Genomic DNA, 17,541 nt, shown 5'->3' with positions numbered 1-17,541 from the left:
ATGTGTTCTTGGATTCGGTTTGCAAGAATTTTACTGAGTATTTTTGCATCGATATTCATAAGTGAAACTGGTCTGAAGTTCTCTTTTTTGATTAGGTCTTTGTGTGGTTTAGGTATCAGAATAATTGTGGTGGCTTCATAGAATGAATTAGGCAGTGTTCCTTCTGTTTCTATTTTATGGAATAGTTGAGGAATTTTGATATCAGGTCTTCTTTGAAGGTCTGGCAGAATTCTGCACTAAATCCATCTGGCTCTGGGCTTTTTGTGGTTGAGAGATTTTCAATGACTTCTTCTACTTCCTTATGGGATATGGGACTGTTTAGATAGTTGGCCTGCTCTTCTTTGGTATTTAACTTTGGTATATGGTACTGTCTAGAAAACCATCCATTTCATATAAATTTTCCAGTTTTGTTGAGTATAGCCTTTTGTAGTAGGATCTGATGATTTTTTGAATTTCCTCCATTTTGTTATGTCTCCCTTTTCATGTCTAATTTTGAAAATTTGGATATTGCCTCTGGGTCCTTTAGTTAGTTGGCTAGTGGTTTACCTAGCTTGTTGATTCTCTCAAAGAACCAGCTTTTGGATGTGTTGATTCTTTGTATTGTCCCTTTGGGTTTGTGTGTGTGTGTGTGTGTGTGTGTGTGTGTGTGTGTGTGTGTGTGTGTGTGTGTGTGTGTTATTTCAGCCCACAGTTTGACTATTTTCTGCCCTATACTCCTCTTGGGTGAGTTTGTTCTTTTCATTCTAGAGTTCTCAGGTGTGCCATTAAGTTGCGAGTGTAGGATCGCTCCAGTTTTCTTATCAGGGTAATTAGTGCTATGAATTTTCCTCTTAGCACTGCTTTCAGTGTGTCCCATAAATTTGGGTATGATGTGTCAACGTTTTCATTAAATTTCAGGAACTCTTTAACTTCTTTACTTCTTCCCTGACCAAGTTATCATTGAGTAGAGAGTTGTTCAGTTTCCACGTGTGTGTGGGCTTTCTGTTGTTTTTGTTGTTATTGAAGACCAGCTTTAGGCCATGGTGGTCTGATAGGATGCATGGAATTATTTCAATCTTCTTGTATCCATTGAAGGTTGTTTTGTGATCAATTATATGGTCAATTTTGGAGAAGGTACCATGAGGTGCCGAGAAGAAGGTGTATTCTTTTTTTTTTTTGAGCTGAGGACCGAACCCAGGGCCTTGTGCTTGCTAGGCAAGCATTCTACCACTGAGCTAAATCCCCAACCCCAGCTTATGCCTTTTTATAGGTGAGTTGAGTCCACTAATATTGAGAGATATTAAAGACAGATGTTACTGTTAGTTACTGTTATATTTGTTTTTGTAGGTGGCTTTATGTGCTTGTGGTTCTCCCCTTTTCGCTTTTTTGTAAGATGCTTAATATCTTGTCTTTTCTTTGGTGTAGGTACTTTCCTTGTGCTGGAGTTTTCCTTTTAGGATCCTCTGTAAGGCTGGATTGGAATACAGATGCTGTTTGAATTTGGTTTTGTCCTGGAATATTATGGTTTCCCCATCCATGTTGACTGAGAGTTTTGCTGGGAATAGTAGCCTGGGCTGGCATTTGTGTTCTCTTAGAGTCTGCATGACCTCTGAACAGGCTCTTCTGGTTTTCACAGTCTCTGTTAAGAAGTCTGGTATAATTCTGATAGGTCTTGGTTTGTTACTTGGCCCTTTCCCTTGCAGCTTTTAATATTCTTTCTTTCTTCTGTGTGTTTAGTGTTTTAATTATTATGTGATGAAAGGATTTTCTTTTCTGGTCCTATTTATTTGGTGTTTTATAGGCTTCTTGTACCTTTATGGCTATCTCTTTCATTAAGTAGTGGAAGTTTATTTACTTCTATGATTTTGTTGAATATGTTTTCAGGTCCTTTGAGTTGGGCATCTTCATTCTCCTCTATTACAATAATTCTTAGATTTGGTCTTTTCATTGTGTCCTGAATTTCCTGGATGTTTTAGGTTAGGAGTTTTTTATGTTTTGAATATTCTTTGACAGTGTGTCAATCTCTTCTATGATATCTTCTACATCTGAGATTCTCTCTTCTATCTCTTACATTCTGTTGGTGATACTTACATTTGAAATTCTTTACCTCTTTCCTAGGTTTTCCATTTCCAGGTTTCCCTCCCTTTGTTTTTTCTTTATTGTTTCTACTTTCACTTTTGGGTCTTGAACAGTTTTATGCAGTTCCTTCACCTGTTTGATGGTGTTTTCCTGTATTTCTTTAAGGGATTTATTTGTTTCCTCCTTAAGGGCTTCTACCTGTTTACCTGTGTTTTCTTGTATTTCTTTCAGTGAGTTATTTATATCCTCCTTAAAGGACTCTACTATCTTTATGAGATAGGATTTTGGGTCAGCTTCTTGATTTTCAGGTGTGTTGGTGTATTCAGGTCGTGCTGTGGTCAGAGAACTGGGTTCTGATGATGCCCACGTATATTGGCTTCTGTTGCTTGAGTCATTTATCTTTTTTTTTTTTTTTTTTGGGGCTGGGGACCGAACCCAGGACCTTGCGCTTCCTAGGCAAGCGCGCTCCCACTGATCCAAATCCCCAACCCCCTTGGCTTCTGTTGCTAATGGTTGTACGATTGCCTCTTGACATCTGGTTATATCTGGTGTTTGGTGGTCTGGGTGTCTCTGTCTGCAGTCTGCCTCTTTTGTTCCTGGGTTGCTTTAGCTCTCCTGGTAGGCAGTAGCAGACTTCCTTTGGGGCGTTCAGACTGTGGTGTCAGCTGCCCAGTTACCTTGTGCACAGAGGAACCCCTGGGATGCCTAAAAGCTGTGCTGTTCTGAGTGCAATGGATCTCCTGGGATGCCTCAGGGTGTGGTATCAAATGCTTTGAGTGCAGCAGATCTTCTGGTATATCTCAGGATATGGAGTCTGCTGGGGAGGAGACTAACTAGCAGTCTGTCCCAGCAGAAAGGATGGGGTGGAAGGCCAGCTAAAATTTTTATATGAAATGAACAATTTTCTAGATAGATACCAGTACCAAAGTGAAATTAGGATCAGATAAACCATCTAAACAGTCCCATAACCCCTAAAGAAATAGAGGCAGGTAGTAAAAGTCTCCCAACCAAAAAGAGCTCAGGATCAGATGGGTTTAGTGCAGCATTCTATCAGATTTTCATAGAAGACCTCATACCAATACTGTCTAAACTATTCTACAAAATAGAAGCAGAAGGAACACTATCTAATTCCTTCTATGAAGCCACAATTACGCTTATACCTAAACCACACAAAGACCCAACAAAGAAAGAAAACTTCAGACCAATTTCCCTTATGAATATCAATGCAAAATTACTCAATAAAATTCTCGGAAACCAAATCCAAGAACACATCAAAAGGATCATCATCATGATCAAGTAGGTGTCATCCCAGGGATGTAGGGATGGCTCAATACACGCAAATCCATCAACGTAATCCACTATATAAACGATCTCAAAGAAAAAGAAAGCACATGATCATCTCATTAGATGTTGAGAAAGCATTTGACCAAATTCACCACCCCTTCATGATAAAAGCCCTGGAAATATCAAGTATTTAAGGGCCATACATAAACACAGTAAAAACAATATTCAGCAAACCAGGAGTCAACATCAAACTAAACTGAGAGAAACTTGAAGCAATCCCACTAAAATCAGGGACTAGACAAGGCTGCCCACTCTCTCTCTACTTATTCAATATAGTACTTGAAGTCCTAGTCAGATAAATCAGACAACAAAAGGAGGTCAAAGGGATACAAATTGGAAAGGAAGAAGTCAAAATATCGCTATTTGCAGATGATATGATAGTATACTTAAGTGACCCCAAAAGTTCCACCAGAGAACTCCTAAACCTGATAAACAACTTCAGCAAAGTGGCTGTATATAAAATTAACTCAAACAAATCAGTACCCTTCCTCTACTCAAAGGATAAACATGCTGAGAAAGAAATTAGGGAAATGACACCCTTCACAATAGTCACAGACAACATAAAATACCTTGGTGTGATTCTAACTAAGCATGTGAGACATCTGTATGAGAAAAACTTCATGTATTTGAAGAAACTGAAGAAAATCTCAGAAGATGGAAAAATCTCCCATGCTCATGGATTGGCAGGATTAATTGTAAAATTGCCATCTTGCCAAAAGCAATTTACAGATTCAATGCAATCCCCATCAAAATTCCAACTCAAGTCTTCATAGAGTTAGAAAGAGGAATTTGCAAATTCATTTGTAGTTACAAATAGCCCAGAATAGCAAAAACTATTCTCAGCAATAAAAGGACTTCTTGGGGAATCACCATCCCTGACCTCAAGCAGTATTTGAGTAATAGTGATAAAAACTGTATGGTATTGGTACAGAGACAGGCAGGTAGATCAATGAATAGAACTGAAGACCCAGAAATGAACCCACACACCTTGTGAGTACTTGATCTTTGACAAAGGAGCTAAAACATTCCAGTGGAAAAAAGATAGATAGCATTTTCAACAAATATTGCTGGTTCAACTGGCGGTCAGCATGTAGAAGAATGCAAATTGATCCATTTTTATCACCATGTATAAAGCTTATGTCCAAGTGGATCAAAGACCTCCACATAAAACCAGATACACGAAAACTAATAGAAAAAAAAGTGGCAAAGAGCCTTGAACACATGGGCACTTGGAAAATTTTCCTGAACAGAACACCAATGGTTTATGCTCTAAGATCAAGAATCGACAAATGATACTTCATAAAATTGCAAAGCTTCTGTAAGGCAAAGGACACTGTCATTAGGACAAGATGGCAACCAACAGATTGGGAAAAGATCGTTACAATCTTATATCTGATAGAGAGTTAATATCCAATATATATAAAGAATTCAAGAAATTAGACTCCAGAGAATTAAATAACCCTATTAAAAATGGGCTACAGAGCTAACAGAATTCTCAGCTGAGGAATATCAAATGGCTAAGTACCTTCAGAAATGTTCAACATCCTTAGTAATCAGGGAAATGCAAATTAAAACAACCCTGAGATTCCACCTCACACCAGTCACAATGACTAAGATCAAAAACTCAGGTGACAATAGATGCTGGTGAGAATGTGGAAAAAGAGGAACACTCCTCTATTGTTGGTGGGATTGGAAGCTGGTACAATCACTCTGGTAATCAGTCTGGAGGTTCCTCAGCAAATTGGACATACTTCTACCTGAGGACCCAGCTATACTACTCCTGGGCATATACCCAAAAGATGCTCCAACACACAACAAAGACACATGCTATACTATGTTCATAGTAGCCTTATTTCTAATAGCCAGAAGCTGGAAAGAACCCAGTTGCCTTTCAAGAGAGGAATGGATACAGAAAATGTGGTACATCTATACAATGGAGTATTAATTACTCAGCTATCAAAAACAATGACTTGATGAATTTCATAGGCAAATGGATGGAACTAGAAAATATCCTGAGTGAGGTAACCCAATCACAAAAAACACACATGGTATGCACTCATTGATAAGTGGATATTAGCCCAAAAGCTTGAATTACCCATGATAAAATCCACAGACTACATGAAGCTCAGGAAGAAGGATAACCAAAGTATGCATGCTTCAATCCTTAAAATGGGGAACAAAAATATTCATAGGAGGAGATATGGAGATAAAGTTTGGAGCAGAGACTGAAGGAAGTGCCATTCAGAGCCTGCCCCACTTGGGCATCCAGACCATATATATACAGCCACCAAACACAGTCACTACTGGGGATGCCAAGAAGTGCATGCTAACAGGAATCGGATGTAGATCTCTCCTGAGAGACACAGCCAGAATACAGCAAATACATAGGCGAATGCCATCATTAAACCATTGAACTGAAAACAGGACCCCCGTTGAAGGAATCTTAGAAAGGACTGGAAGAGCTTGAAGGGGCTTGAGACCCCATATGAACAACAATGCCAACCAAGCAGAGCTTCCAGGGACTAAACCACTATCCAAAGACTACACATGGCCTGATCCTGGGCTCCAACCTCATAGGTAGCAATGAATAGCCTAGTAAGAGCACCAGTGGAAGGGGAAGCCTTTGGTCCTGCCAAGACTGAACCCCCAGTGAATGTGATTGTTGAGGGGAGGGTGGTAATGGGGGGAAGATGGGGAGGGAACACCCATAGAGAAGGGGAAAGGGAGGGGTTAAGGGGATGTTGGTCCAGAAACCGGGAAAGGGAATAACAATCGAAATGTAAATAAGAAATACTCAAGTTAATAAAGATTAAAAAAGAAAAAAAGAAAAAGAAAAAGAAAAAGAATGACCATACCAACCAACCAGAGCTCCCAGGGACTAAACCACCATCCAAAGAGTACACATGGACAGACCTATGGCTCAGCTGCACATGTAGCAGAGGATGGCCTTGTTGGGCACCAATGGGAGGAGAAACCCTGGTACTGTTATGGCTGGAACCCCCACTGAAGGGGAATGTCAGGGCGGGTATGTGGGAAGGAGTGGGTCTGGGAACACCCTCAAAGAAGCAGGGAGAAGCAGGATGGGTTAGGGGGTTTATGGATGGGAAACGGGGAAAGGGAATAACATTTGAAATATAAATAAAAATAATGTATGTTAACTGTTCTTAAATTAACTAAAATTAATTGTTCCAATTATCATATCTGCTCACATAAGTACTATTCTCTGTATGTTGCAGATTTCCTTTTATTATCTAAAGTAGCTATGGTAGAAGCAATGATGGGCTACTAGTGAGCTGAATAGTGAAGCCATGGCCAGAGATGTACAGAGATAAAATGACTGGTGACCCAGAAACACTGATCAGTGAAGCAGCAAAGAACCAATTCTAAACCAAAATGTTTTTTTCATGTTGAATTTTTGTACTCTAACATATTGGATATGGTTTGACTCATGAGATGTTAATAAGGAGAAGGTAGTAAGATATGAATAGTTTTATAATGTTCTTCTTTGTCTTTGTCCTTTCCATCTATATCTTTAATTAGCATATAAGAAAAATATTTAAAATTAACTTGGTACATTACTCAATGGTAAAGATTTCTTTTGACATATTCTCTCAAAACTGTTATATATGGTACTCAACATAATTCATGGCTTGTTCAAAATAGTGCATGCTTTTACACAATTCTAAAGCAAGTACTAACGGATAAGCTATCCAGTGGACTAGATTTGATTTCCAGAACTTATATGGCAACTCACAACCCTCTGTAACTCTGGTACCAGACAACCCAATGCCCTCTTCAGGTGTTCTCCTCTGGCATGTACATCAAGAATAAAAATACTGCACTGACATTGTTAATATGCCACTTTCATGTTCTTTTAATTTTTAAAAACCTTTCAAATTCTCTTTTTCCTAAATGTAGTTTTAGGTTTATAAAGGCATACATATTCATATTAAGGGTTATTTGCCTTTGCCTTTTCGTTGTTGTTTTCTTGTTTTTTAGAGCTGGTTTCTTTGTGTAGCCCTGGCCATCTCGGCTGGTCTCAACTCAGAGTTCTGCCTGCCTCTGCCTCCTGAGTGCTGGGATTAAAGGTGTGGGCCACTTCCACTGGCTGACTTTTGCCTTCTTTCTATTTTTCTTGATTTTTTGAAAGCTGTTTATATTTACTTTTCTTCCTTTTTAAACGTTAGTTTTTGACATATGGTCTATGTAGCTCTGGTCTTGTCTTACCTACTATGTGACCCAGGGTGATGGTAATCTTCTTGCCTTAATCTTCTTGAGTGCCCAGGTCTGAATCAGTACCTGCAGCCTGTTTTTTCTAATATCTTTTTTTCTCAGTTTTTCTATTACTATCTTGATTTTCCAACCCACACCCCTAAATCTAAGTATTCCTCTAACTGATTTGGAGTTTTATCCACATGTTTTATGAAGGAAATCTAGAAATCTAGAACAGGCTAGAAACTTCTCTACACTTATTAGAGGTAGCAGTGTTCACAAGGGTCACTGGTTGCTACTAGATGGCCTAAGACAAAAGTAGAGAAGAAAAAGGGGCAATAAAGGGTTCTGGGGAGAGTGGAGCTGAGTAGAAAAGGGTAGGAAGCCACGGCCATTGCTCAAGTGTGTGTGTGTGTGTGTGTGTGTGTGTGTGTGTGTGTGTGTATGCATGTGTGCTTGCACGTGCACAAATTATTTCTGAAGTACAAAGATGAGGATATACAAACTGAAAAATTCAGCATGGTTTTAAGAACGTGCCTTTGTCTTTTTTGGACATTTGTTGCTTCCATTCTAATGTATTCCAGCCACCCTCCTTTGTGATTATCTGAACACAATGCCTGCATTTTCTGCTGCATCATTTTATGTGCTATATATCTTAGAGAACCAGCAACAATTTGTATGCAGAAAGCAATGTGCAGCTGCTAGGTAATGTCTTAAACATTACTTATACTGTGGGATATTATTTGCAGTTTTTCTTGGTGAAATAACTAAAAAAAGCCATCTTAAACTCAGTTGTGATTTTATACAAGATATCTTGAATAAATTCTACAACAGTTGAAAGGCTCTTTTATGGCTCATGTGGGCTAGCTAAATTTTTGGCAACAAAAGAGCTATGAGCAATAGCTTCTTTTTATGCAACTGTTGGTATCGCATGTAAACATCACAGAGACACATGAGCGCTGAGAATAGTTCTGCCTCAGATAATTTATTTTTTCACTCTCTCCTACTTTATACCCAAGAATGTAAAAAACACATTTTTGTTGCTAATATTTCACTTCCCATAGCTGTCTGTTTGACTCTACAAATAAGAATCTTTTGTCATTTTATAGTAATCTTGGATGGCTATAAGGAGACCAAAACAGAATTTACTTTTCAGGTTGAAATAAGTAATGCAAAAAAAATCCATGAAGTGATCATAAAGAAAACTATTCAATTTTCTTTCTGAACAATTCATTTTTGTAAATACCACAGCAAAATAAACTTTGAAGAAAAGTATGTGTTTGGGAGACAAGGTATCTTGTTTATTAGCCCACGCTGGCCTTGCACTAATGATCTTGCAGTCCTGGAATCAAGATCACTTAAACTCTGTTCAAATGCCATACACATAGACCATTTGTGATGATGCCTCCAAGATAGGAGATGGCACTGGAACATGATAGATCAGCGAGTGAATTTTATTTTATTTTTTTATTTTTATTATTTTTTTTTATTAACTTGAGTGTTTCTTATTTACATTTCGAGTGTTATTCTCTTTCCCGGTTTCTGGGCAAACATCCCCCTAATCTCTCCCCCTCCCCTCCTTTATGGGTGTTCCCCTCCCCATCCTGCCCCCATTGCCGCCCTCCCCCAACAATCACGTTCACTGGGGGTTCAGTCTTAGCAGGACCAAGGGCTTCCCCTTCCACTGGTGCTCTTACTAGGATATTCATTGCTACCTATGAGGTTGGAGCCCAGGGCCAGTCCATGTATAGTCTTTGGGTAGTGGCTTAGTCCCTGGAAGCTCTGGTTGCTTGGCATTGTTGTTCATAAGGGGTCTCGAGCTCCTTCAAGCTCTTCGAGTTCTTTCTCTGATTCCTTCAACGGGGGTCCCGTTCTCAGTTCAGTGGTTTGCTGCTGGCATTCGCCTCTGTATTTGCTGTATTCTGGCTGTGTCTCTCAGGAGCGATCTACATCCGGCTCCTGTCGGCCTGCACTTCTTTGCTTCATCCATCTTGTCTAATTGGGTGGCTGTATATGTATGGGCCACATGTGGGGCAGGCTCTGAATGGGTGTTCCTTCAGTCTCTGTTTTAATTTTGCCTCTCTATTCCCTGCCAAGGGTATTCTTGTTCCCCTTTTAAAGAAGGAGTGAAGCATTCATATTTTGATCATCCTTCTTGAGTTTCATTTGTTCTAGGCATCTAGGGTAATTCAAGCATTTGGGCTAATAGCCACTTATCAATGAGTGCATACCATGTATGTCTTTCTGTTACCTCACTCAGGATGATATTTTCCAGTTCCAACCATTTGCCTATGAGTTTCATAAAGGCATTGTTTTTGATAGCTGAGTAATATTCCATTGTGTAGATGTACCACATTTTCTGTATCCATTCCTCTGTTGAAGGGCATCTGGGTTCTTTCCAGCTTCTGGATATTATAAATAAGGCTGCTATGAACATAGTGGAGCACGTGTCTTTTTTATATGTTGGGGCATCTTTTGGGTATATGCCCAAGAGAGGTATAGCTGGATCCTCAGGCAGTTCAATGTCCAATTTTCTGAGGAACCTCCAGACTGATTTCCAGAATGGTTGTACCAGTCTGCAATCCCACCAACAATGGAGGAGTGTTCCACTTTCTCCACATTCTCGCCAGCATCTGCTGTCACCTGAGTTTTTGATCTTAGCCATTCTCACTGGTGTGAGGTGAAATCTCAGGGTTGTTTTGATTTGCATTTCCCTTAGGACTAAAGATGTTGAACATTTCTTTAGGTGTTTCTCAGCCATTCGGCATTCCTCAGCTGTGAATTCTTTGTTTAGTTCTGAGCCCCATTTTTTTTTTTTTTTTTTTTTTGATTCTTTTTTTCGGAGCTGGGGACCGAACCCAGGGCCTTGCGCTTCCTAGGCAAGCGCTCTACCACTGAGCTAAATCCCCAACCCCCTGAGCCCCATTTTTTAATAGGGTTATTTGTCTCCCTGCAGTCTAACCTTTTGAGTTCTTTGTATATTTTGGATATAAGGCCTCTATCTGTTGTAGGATTGGTAAAGATCTTTTCCCAATCTGTTGGTTGCCGTTTTGTCCTAACCACAGTGTCCTTTGCCTTACAGAAGCTTTGCAGTTTTATGAGATCCCATTTGTCGATTCTTGATCTTAGAGCATAAGCCATTGGTGTTTTGTTCAGGAAATTTTCTCCAGTGCCCATGTGTTCCAGATGCTTCCCTAGTTTTTCTTCTATTAGTTTGAGTGTATGTGTGAATTTTATTACAAGTAGAGAAAATACTATTTTAATGGACAGAGTTAAAGAAACAAAATGAAAGAAAATTCATAATTTGCCATTTAAAAAGGTTTGGCTGATTGTGTCCACATGTGAATATATAAGGAAAATATTAATTTTAAATAGGTTTTTCATTGTTTAAATATTCCTGTAGGCTGTGGTTCTATGTAAACATTACTAAGCTTGGTGTATTTTATTCTTTAAATATGAATTTTAGCTATCTAAATAACAGAGCATGACGATTGTTAGAAATATTTTTAAAATAATAATACTTTCAAAATTTCTGAGAATTCCTGGAATACTGATTTATTAAAACTGAATCTCAAAATACATGTCAGTAAAAGGCAAAAGATTTACATGATATGAAGACCAAATGTGGTGTCTTCATCAAACCCTTCCCCTCAAGGCTCAGGGAGCTATGGAGAAGAGAATGCAGAAAGATTTTAAGAGCCTGAGGCGATTAAGACTCCAGGGAAATAGTATCTTCTAGATACAACAGTACTGATGTACACAGAAATAAATACACTAGACTACACAACTCACAGCTAGATGGGATTCCAGGACTGAATCAAGAAGATATTTATAATTGATCGCTGTGGACAAAGGGAAAAATGAGTTTTCTTTAACGGAGCATCATTGGTATATTAACCGTACTACATGGCATGTCCTATGCCCAGAGTAGTTGACCAACACACAATAGTCAGTAGCTTTTTTGAAACCTTTTGTTTCATTTGGTTTGTTTGGTATTTTGTGTCTATTGGTCTTTTGCTTATTTGTTTTAATTTTTTTTTTTGGATTTTTTTTTTTTTGAAAAAGAAAAAGAACATAAAGTTGGGTGGATAGAGAGGTGGGTAGGATCTGGTAGGAGCTGGAGGCGAGGAAAACATGGCCAAAATATATTGTATAGAAAAATTTAAATAAAAAAGCAACTGTATTCTTAAATAACCCTGAAAAGGTGGAAAATATTTTTAGATTATTTTTTATTTGAGTTAATAGCCAATAACACAAAAATAATGTATTAATTTTTGAAAATTGCTAAGAAAATTGATTTTGAATATTCTTATCAGAGGAAATAATTATATGAAACAATACATATGTTAATTAGATCAGTGGAATCATAGTATATTCCTATTTTAAAATATATTGTACACAGAAAAACAGGAAAAATATCAAATAAGAGTTTTCAAGCAAGCTAGTTAAATCTTATCCTGGGTTATCAGATCAGATTTTAGGCAGGTAACTGTTATTTATTATTTGCTTTTAAGTTTTACACAATTTTGGCAACTCTGAGGGTATGAGCTCTGAGGGTAGTAGCATCTGGAGTTCCAGAACTCTGATACATGGTGTCTTCCAGAGAGAATTAATTTCATGCCTGTGTTTCATGAAATCCTTTACTGATGTTTAAGTTTAAACCAAGAGAAAGACTTTTACATTTAATCTGAGTGCTAGGAATCTGCTCATGTTCCCTAGAACCTATAGCTGTATCCAACTAGAAAACATGCAGACTTCCAGATCAAAGCTGTGTGCTTTCTGATATGTGGGGGCTAAAAGCATAAGCTACAGTAACAGTATTTTTTTGGTTTTGTGGTACCAGAGAACTCAGGGTTTGTGGTGTTTTTAATTTGACCTCTATGTATATATTTACAATAAAGAATTTTCATAGGACTATATAATACTTTCCCTACAGAATATTAATCAAGATTGTGTCAAAAAATATAGGTACAGATTAGCAGGTAAGTGAAGTAATTTTGACAATTACTTGGGGATAGATACAACAGTAATCAGGAATGTGGACAGAGAAAAAAAAATGTAGAAAAATAGAGTATGAGTCTGATGACCCTTTAAAAAGCCAACATATTTACCTCGAACAGCATAGCCATCTTTTACTGATGCTGGGAATGGGGGTAGGTTGTCTTTTGCATACACATCTTGAGCAAGGACTCGCCCCATTCCATCTGAAAGAAAAGAAAGAAACATGAATAATGGAGGCAATGGGTACACAGTCATTCACAAATAAGCTGGGCACAATGCCTGTGTCACATCTTGTCAATGGGCTCAGGTAGACATTCTGATTTCCATCCCAAGAGACAGTAGGCAGAAGAGATGCATCCTGGTGTCTAGATCACATATGGTCAATTTTTAGTAATATTTACAGCAATTGTCTAAATATGAATTGCTATACAGTTAGAAAAGATAAGCGTAGAAGATATGTCATGAATCCTTTGAGAAGTCAAGTATATTCTTCTAAAGAAAACCAAATTTAAACATTTTCATATTAATAGACACAGAAATTTCCTTCCTATTATTATATCTTCATGGAGATCTTTATTTCAGAGTTGCTTGCATTAGTAAATATAGAAAGAAACCAAAAGACTAGTAATACATTGACGTAAACAGTGACATCAATCTTATGATAAAATATGGGACTAAAGTGACATTTATAGACACAGCCAGAACATGTCAAATGCTACAAATGTCTCAGAGGTCAATGCCAGCAGCAAACCACTGAACTGAGAACGGGACCCGCGTTGAAGGAATTAGAGAAGGGACTGAAAGAGCTGAAGGGGCTTGCGACCCCATAATAACAACAATGCCAACCAACCAGAGCTTCCAGGGACTAAGCCACTACCCAAAGACTATACATGGACTGACCCTGGGGTTCAACTGCATATGTATCAGTAAATAGCCTTGTTGGGGCACCAGTGGAAGGGGAAGCCCTTGGTCCTGCCAAGGCTGGACCCCCAGTGTAGGGGATTGCTGGGGGGGTGCGGTAATGGGGGATGGATGTGAAGGAGGGGGAGGGGTTAGGGGGCTGATGAACAGGAAACTGGGAAAGGGAATAACATTTGAAATGTAAATAAAAATACCCAATTTCGTTGAAGGAATCAGAGAAAGAACTGGAAGAGCTTGAAGGGGCTCGAGACCCTATATGTACAACAATGCCAAGCCACCAGAGCTTCCAGGGACTAAGCCACTACCTAAAGACTATACATGGACTGACCCTGGACTCTGACCTCATAGGTAGCAATGAATATCCTAGTAAGAGCACCAGTGGAAGGGGAAGCCCTGGGTCCTGCTAATACTGAACCCCCAGTGAACTAGACTGTTGGGGGGCGGCAATGGGGGAGGGTGGAGGGGAACACCCATAAGGAACGGGGGAGGGAAGGGGATGTTTGCCCGAAACCGGAAAGGGAATAACACTCAAATGTATATAAGAAATATTCAAGTTAATAAAAAAAAAAAAAATCAAAAAACAAAAAAAAAAAAAAAAAACAAAAAAAAAACAAAAAAAAAAAAAAAAAAGAAATACCCAATTTAATAAAAATGGAAAAAATATTCATGGACAGATAAAAATTCTTAAAAAGATATATTTTTAAACATGTAAATTATATATAGTATACTATATAATTTTAAACTATATTAACATAAATATATATCTAGAAGGATGTACAAGAAAATATGAACTGTTACTTTAAAATGTTAGTTTTGTTTTTTTATTCACTCTGTTATAGCTTTTGGCAACAGTTTCCAATTTTAGCTTTAATACAATAAACATGCCACTCTTAGAAGATTTCTGCCATGAAAGGAGAAATCTAAGAAAAGGAAGGAGCTTCCCAATTATTTAAATTGAATTTAAACCTTTGATTTTGGCTTTATTAACTCAAGTGATTTAATGACAATTAGTGTATCAATAATGTATGGTGTAATTCAAATGGATTCATGAGTAACTCTTTAAATTCTTTAGTGAATTTTGGACCTTACAATCAAGGCATGTGCCAGAATTTGATTGGTATGAGGCACTTGCATACTTTATAACATCTCATTGTTTCCACTGGGGTTTGACTTCAGACACTGAGAGCCTATTGCTTTCGAGACTTAGGACCTAGAGTACAGAGACTTTTTACTTTGGTACTCTAATTCATAGAGATTCTGACTCTTACTTTTTAAACACTGAATCTTGAACTGAAGGGGGAATCTGGTAGATTTTATCTTCATGTATTTCCAGGAGGTTGAATCTCTTCTCGATCTATACTTTCTAAGACAAGGAATGTCTGATTCCAATTTACACATTTTTTCCTGTGTAGCCCAGGATAGACTTAAACTTTATTTAAGTCTCAGAATTTCCCCTATTTCATCTCAGAATTGAATAATTAGAGGTATAAGCCATCAAACCTTGTTATAATATCAGTTTCTAAATGAACCGGAAGTTTTAAGGTGGCTATTAATACTGAGTCAGTGTCACAGTTAGCCTCCAGGAATGATTTGGCCTGTGGTGGTCAAGATACAAGCTCTACACCTACTTATGTACTAAGAAAATGTATTTGCTGGCATCTTAAATATTAATTATTAATGTCTAGCTGGGTGGTGGTGGTACACGACCTTAATTCCAGCACTCAGGAGGAAGAGGGTAGTAGATCTTTTGGACTTCAAAGCCAGCCAGGTCTACAGAATGAGTTCCAGGAAAGCCAGGGCTATATAGTGAAACCCTGTCTTAAAAACCAAAACCCAGAAAAATGCTGGATCCTGTTTGCATTTACAGTTTGTTAACTTAGGTGAACTGAGTCTATGAATATTGAGAGATGTTAAAGGCAGATAATTGTTAGTTCTTGTTATGTCAGTTGTAAGTAGGATCATGTGCATGTGATTCCTTTTGGTTTTGTTGTGAAATGATTATTATCATGTTTTTTCTTTGGTGTAGGTACCCTCATTGTGTTGGAGTTTTCCAGAATCCTCTGTAGGGCTGGGTTGGCAGATAGATACTGTTTGATTTTGGTTATGTCCTAGAATATTTTCGTTTATCCATCTATATAGAACCAAACAGAGAATTCACAACAGAGGAATCTTGAATGACTGAGAAGCACCTAGAGAAATGTTCATAGAGATAGTCCTTTGTGATCAGAGAAATGCAAATAAAAACGACCCTGAGAATATACCCTACACTAATCAGAAAGGCTAAGATCAAATCCTCAGGTGACAGCATATGTTGATGAGGATGGAGAAAGAGGAACACTCCTTCATTGCTAGTGGGATTGCAAACTGGTACAGCCACTCTGGAAATCAATCTGGAAATATCCAGAAAACTTGAAATAGATCTACCTGAAGACCCAGCTATACTATTCCTGGGCATATATATACCCAAAAGATACCCCACCATGCCACAGAGGCACATGTTTCACTATGTTCATGGTGGCCTTGTTTATGATAGCAAGAAGCTGGGAACAACCCACATGTCCCATGGCAGAAGAATGGATACAGAAAATGTGGTTCATTTATACAATGGAATACCACTCAGCTATTAGGAATGAGGACATCCTGAGTTTTGCAGGCAAATGGATGGATCTAGAAAATATCATCCTGAGTGAGGTAACTCAGACCCAAAAGGACATGCATGGTATGTTCTCACTAATAAGTGGATATTAGCCAAAAAAGTACAGAATACGCAGGATACAGTCCACAGAACTCAAGAAGGTTAACAAGCTGAAGGGCCCAAGTGAGGATGCCTCAATCCCACTTGAGAGGGACTTATTAAGTTCAGGAAGCAAGTAAGAACCTTAAAAGTTGTAGGAAGATTCTGAAATGGACCAGATATACTAGCCCATCTCTAAGCAGTAAGGGCTGCTGAGAGTCTCTCAACCAGTAGAATGGCCTGAAGGAGACTGAAACTAACCGAGCTGCGAAGAGACTCATGCCAGTTGAGCTGCTTGGAAGAAGCAGAGACAAGCCAGACTTCCTGGAAAAGACATCCTCCCACCTGGGAGCTGCCTGCAGGTTATGCAGTGCTTTCCAGGTTTCCAGCCTCTGTGAGCTGTCACCAGTGATTGTGCTTTTTATGATTTGATTATCTTTAGTCACTTCTGCTCCTGTAAGTAACCTCTCATCCATATTCTTATAAGTAACCCCAATAAAACTTTGGTGGTATCCCTACTTTGGTTTGTCATTGATTCCCTATGTGGGATGTGTAGATGTTTGTTCATGCTGTCCTAGAAATAATGTCATACAGTATCTTCCTCAGCATATTTAAAGTTGAGTATATTATGAAAGCTTAGACATTGTTATGAATGTATAAATTTCAAAGTTGTGTTTGTTTTAATAATTTCTAATGCAATTGGAACATATGCCTCTGATTAAAACATTAGTCATACTGGAGTGTACAAGTTGAAAACTCTAGGAAGTGTAAAAGAAGATGGCCAGCCCAGGTGTGGCCAACAGAGGTTCCTTATACATTAATTAGCTTCTAAAGGGGAAGACAGTTTTTAGCAACATCTGACCCTCGATTAGTCTAGGCCCAGTATTAGCCTAAATGGAATAACAGATAAACTGAAATTCAAATGCCACCCTCCAGCTGATAGACTCTAACATTAGAAGATCTAAAAAGAAGCTAATCCAACACTTTGTCTTTCTTTTGCTTCTCATGTCCTCATGCTTTTCCAGTTTCTTAAGTGAATTTTATTTTACTTTATACATCATTTATGAGTTTGAAATTGAACAAGGCAGGGAGTATAGGAGGGTTTGGAGTAAGGAAAGAGAAGAGGGAAATATTGTAATCTCAGAATCTCAAAAATAAAATAAATAAAATAGCAAATTAATTTTAATGTGTATAGTTCTTTTTCCTGCATGTATGTTTGTGGTCACTTGCATTCTTGGCAACTTCTGAGCCTGAAGTTTTAAAGTTGTGCT

At 38.2% G+C, this 17,541-nt stretch overlaps 1 protein-coding gene across 1 annotated transcript in view; it reads right to left on the bottom strand.

Annotated features, from left to right (window-relative positions):
* The window catches only part of Gphn (gephyrin), a 289,114-nt gene that overhangs the window by 79,212 nt on the left and 192,361 nt on the right, over window positions 1–17,541 (bottom strand). Inside the window, exon 12 of the mRNA XM_032907990.1 lies at window positions 12,726–12,818. Within this exon, the coding sequence (XP_032763881.1) occupies window positions 12,726–12,818 (93 nt within the window). The remainder of the gene's footprint in view (window positions 1–12,725; window positions 12,819–17,541) is intronic.

This window comes from Rattus rattus, chromosome 7 (assembly GCF_011064425.1).
Source record: "Rattus rattus isolate New Zealand chromosome 7, Rrattus_CSIRO_v1, whole genome shotgun sequence".
In the NCBI taxonomy this organism is placed as follows: domain Eukaryota; kingdom Metazoa; phylum Chordata; class Mammalia; order Rodentia; family Muridae; genus Rattus; species Rattus rattus.
The sequence above is the reverse complement of the archived record's forward strand: the minus strand, read 5'-3'. Positions and strand labels throughout refer to the sequence as shown.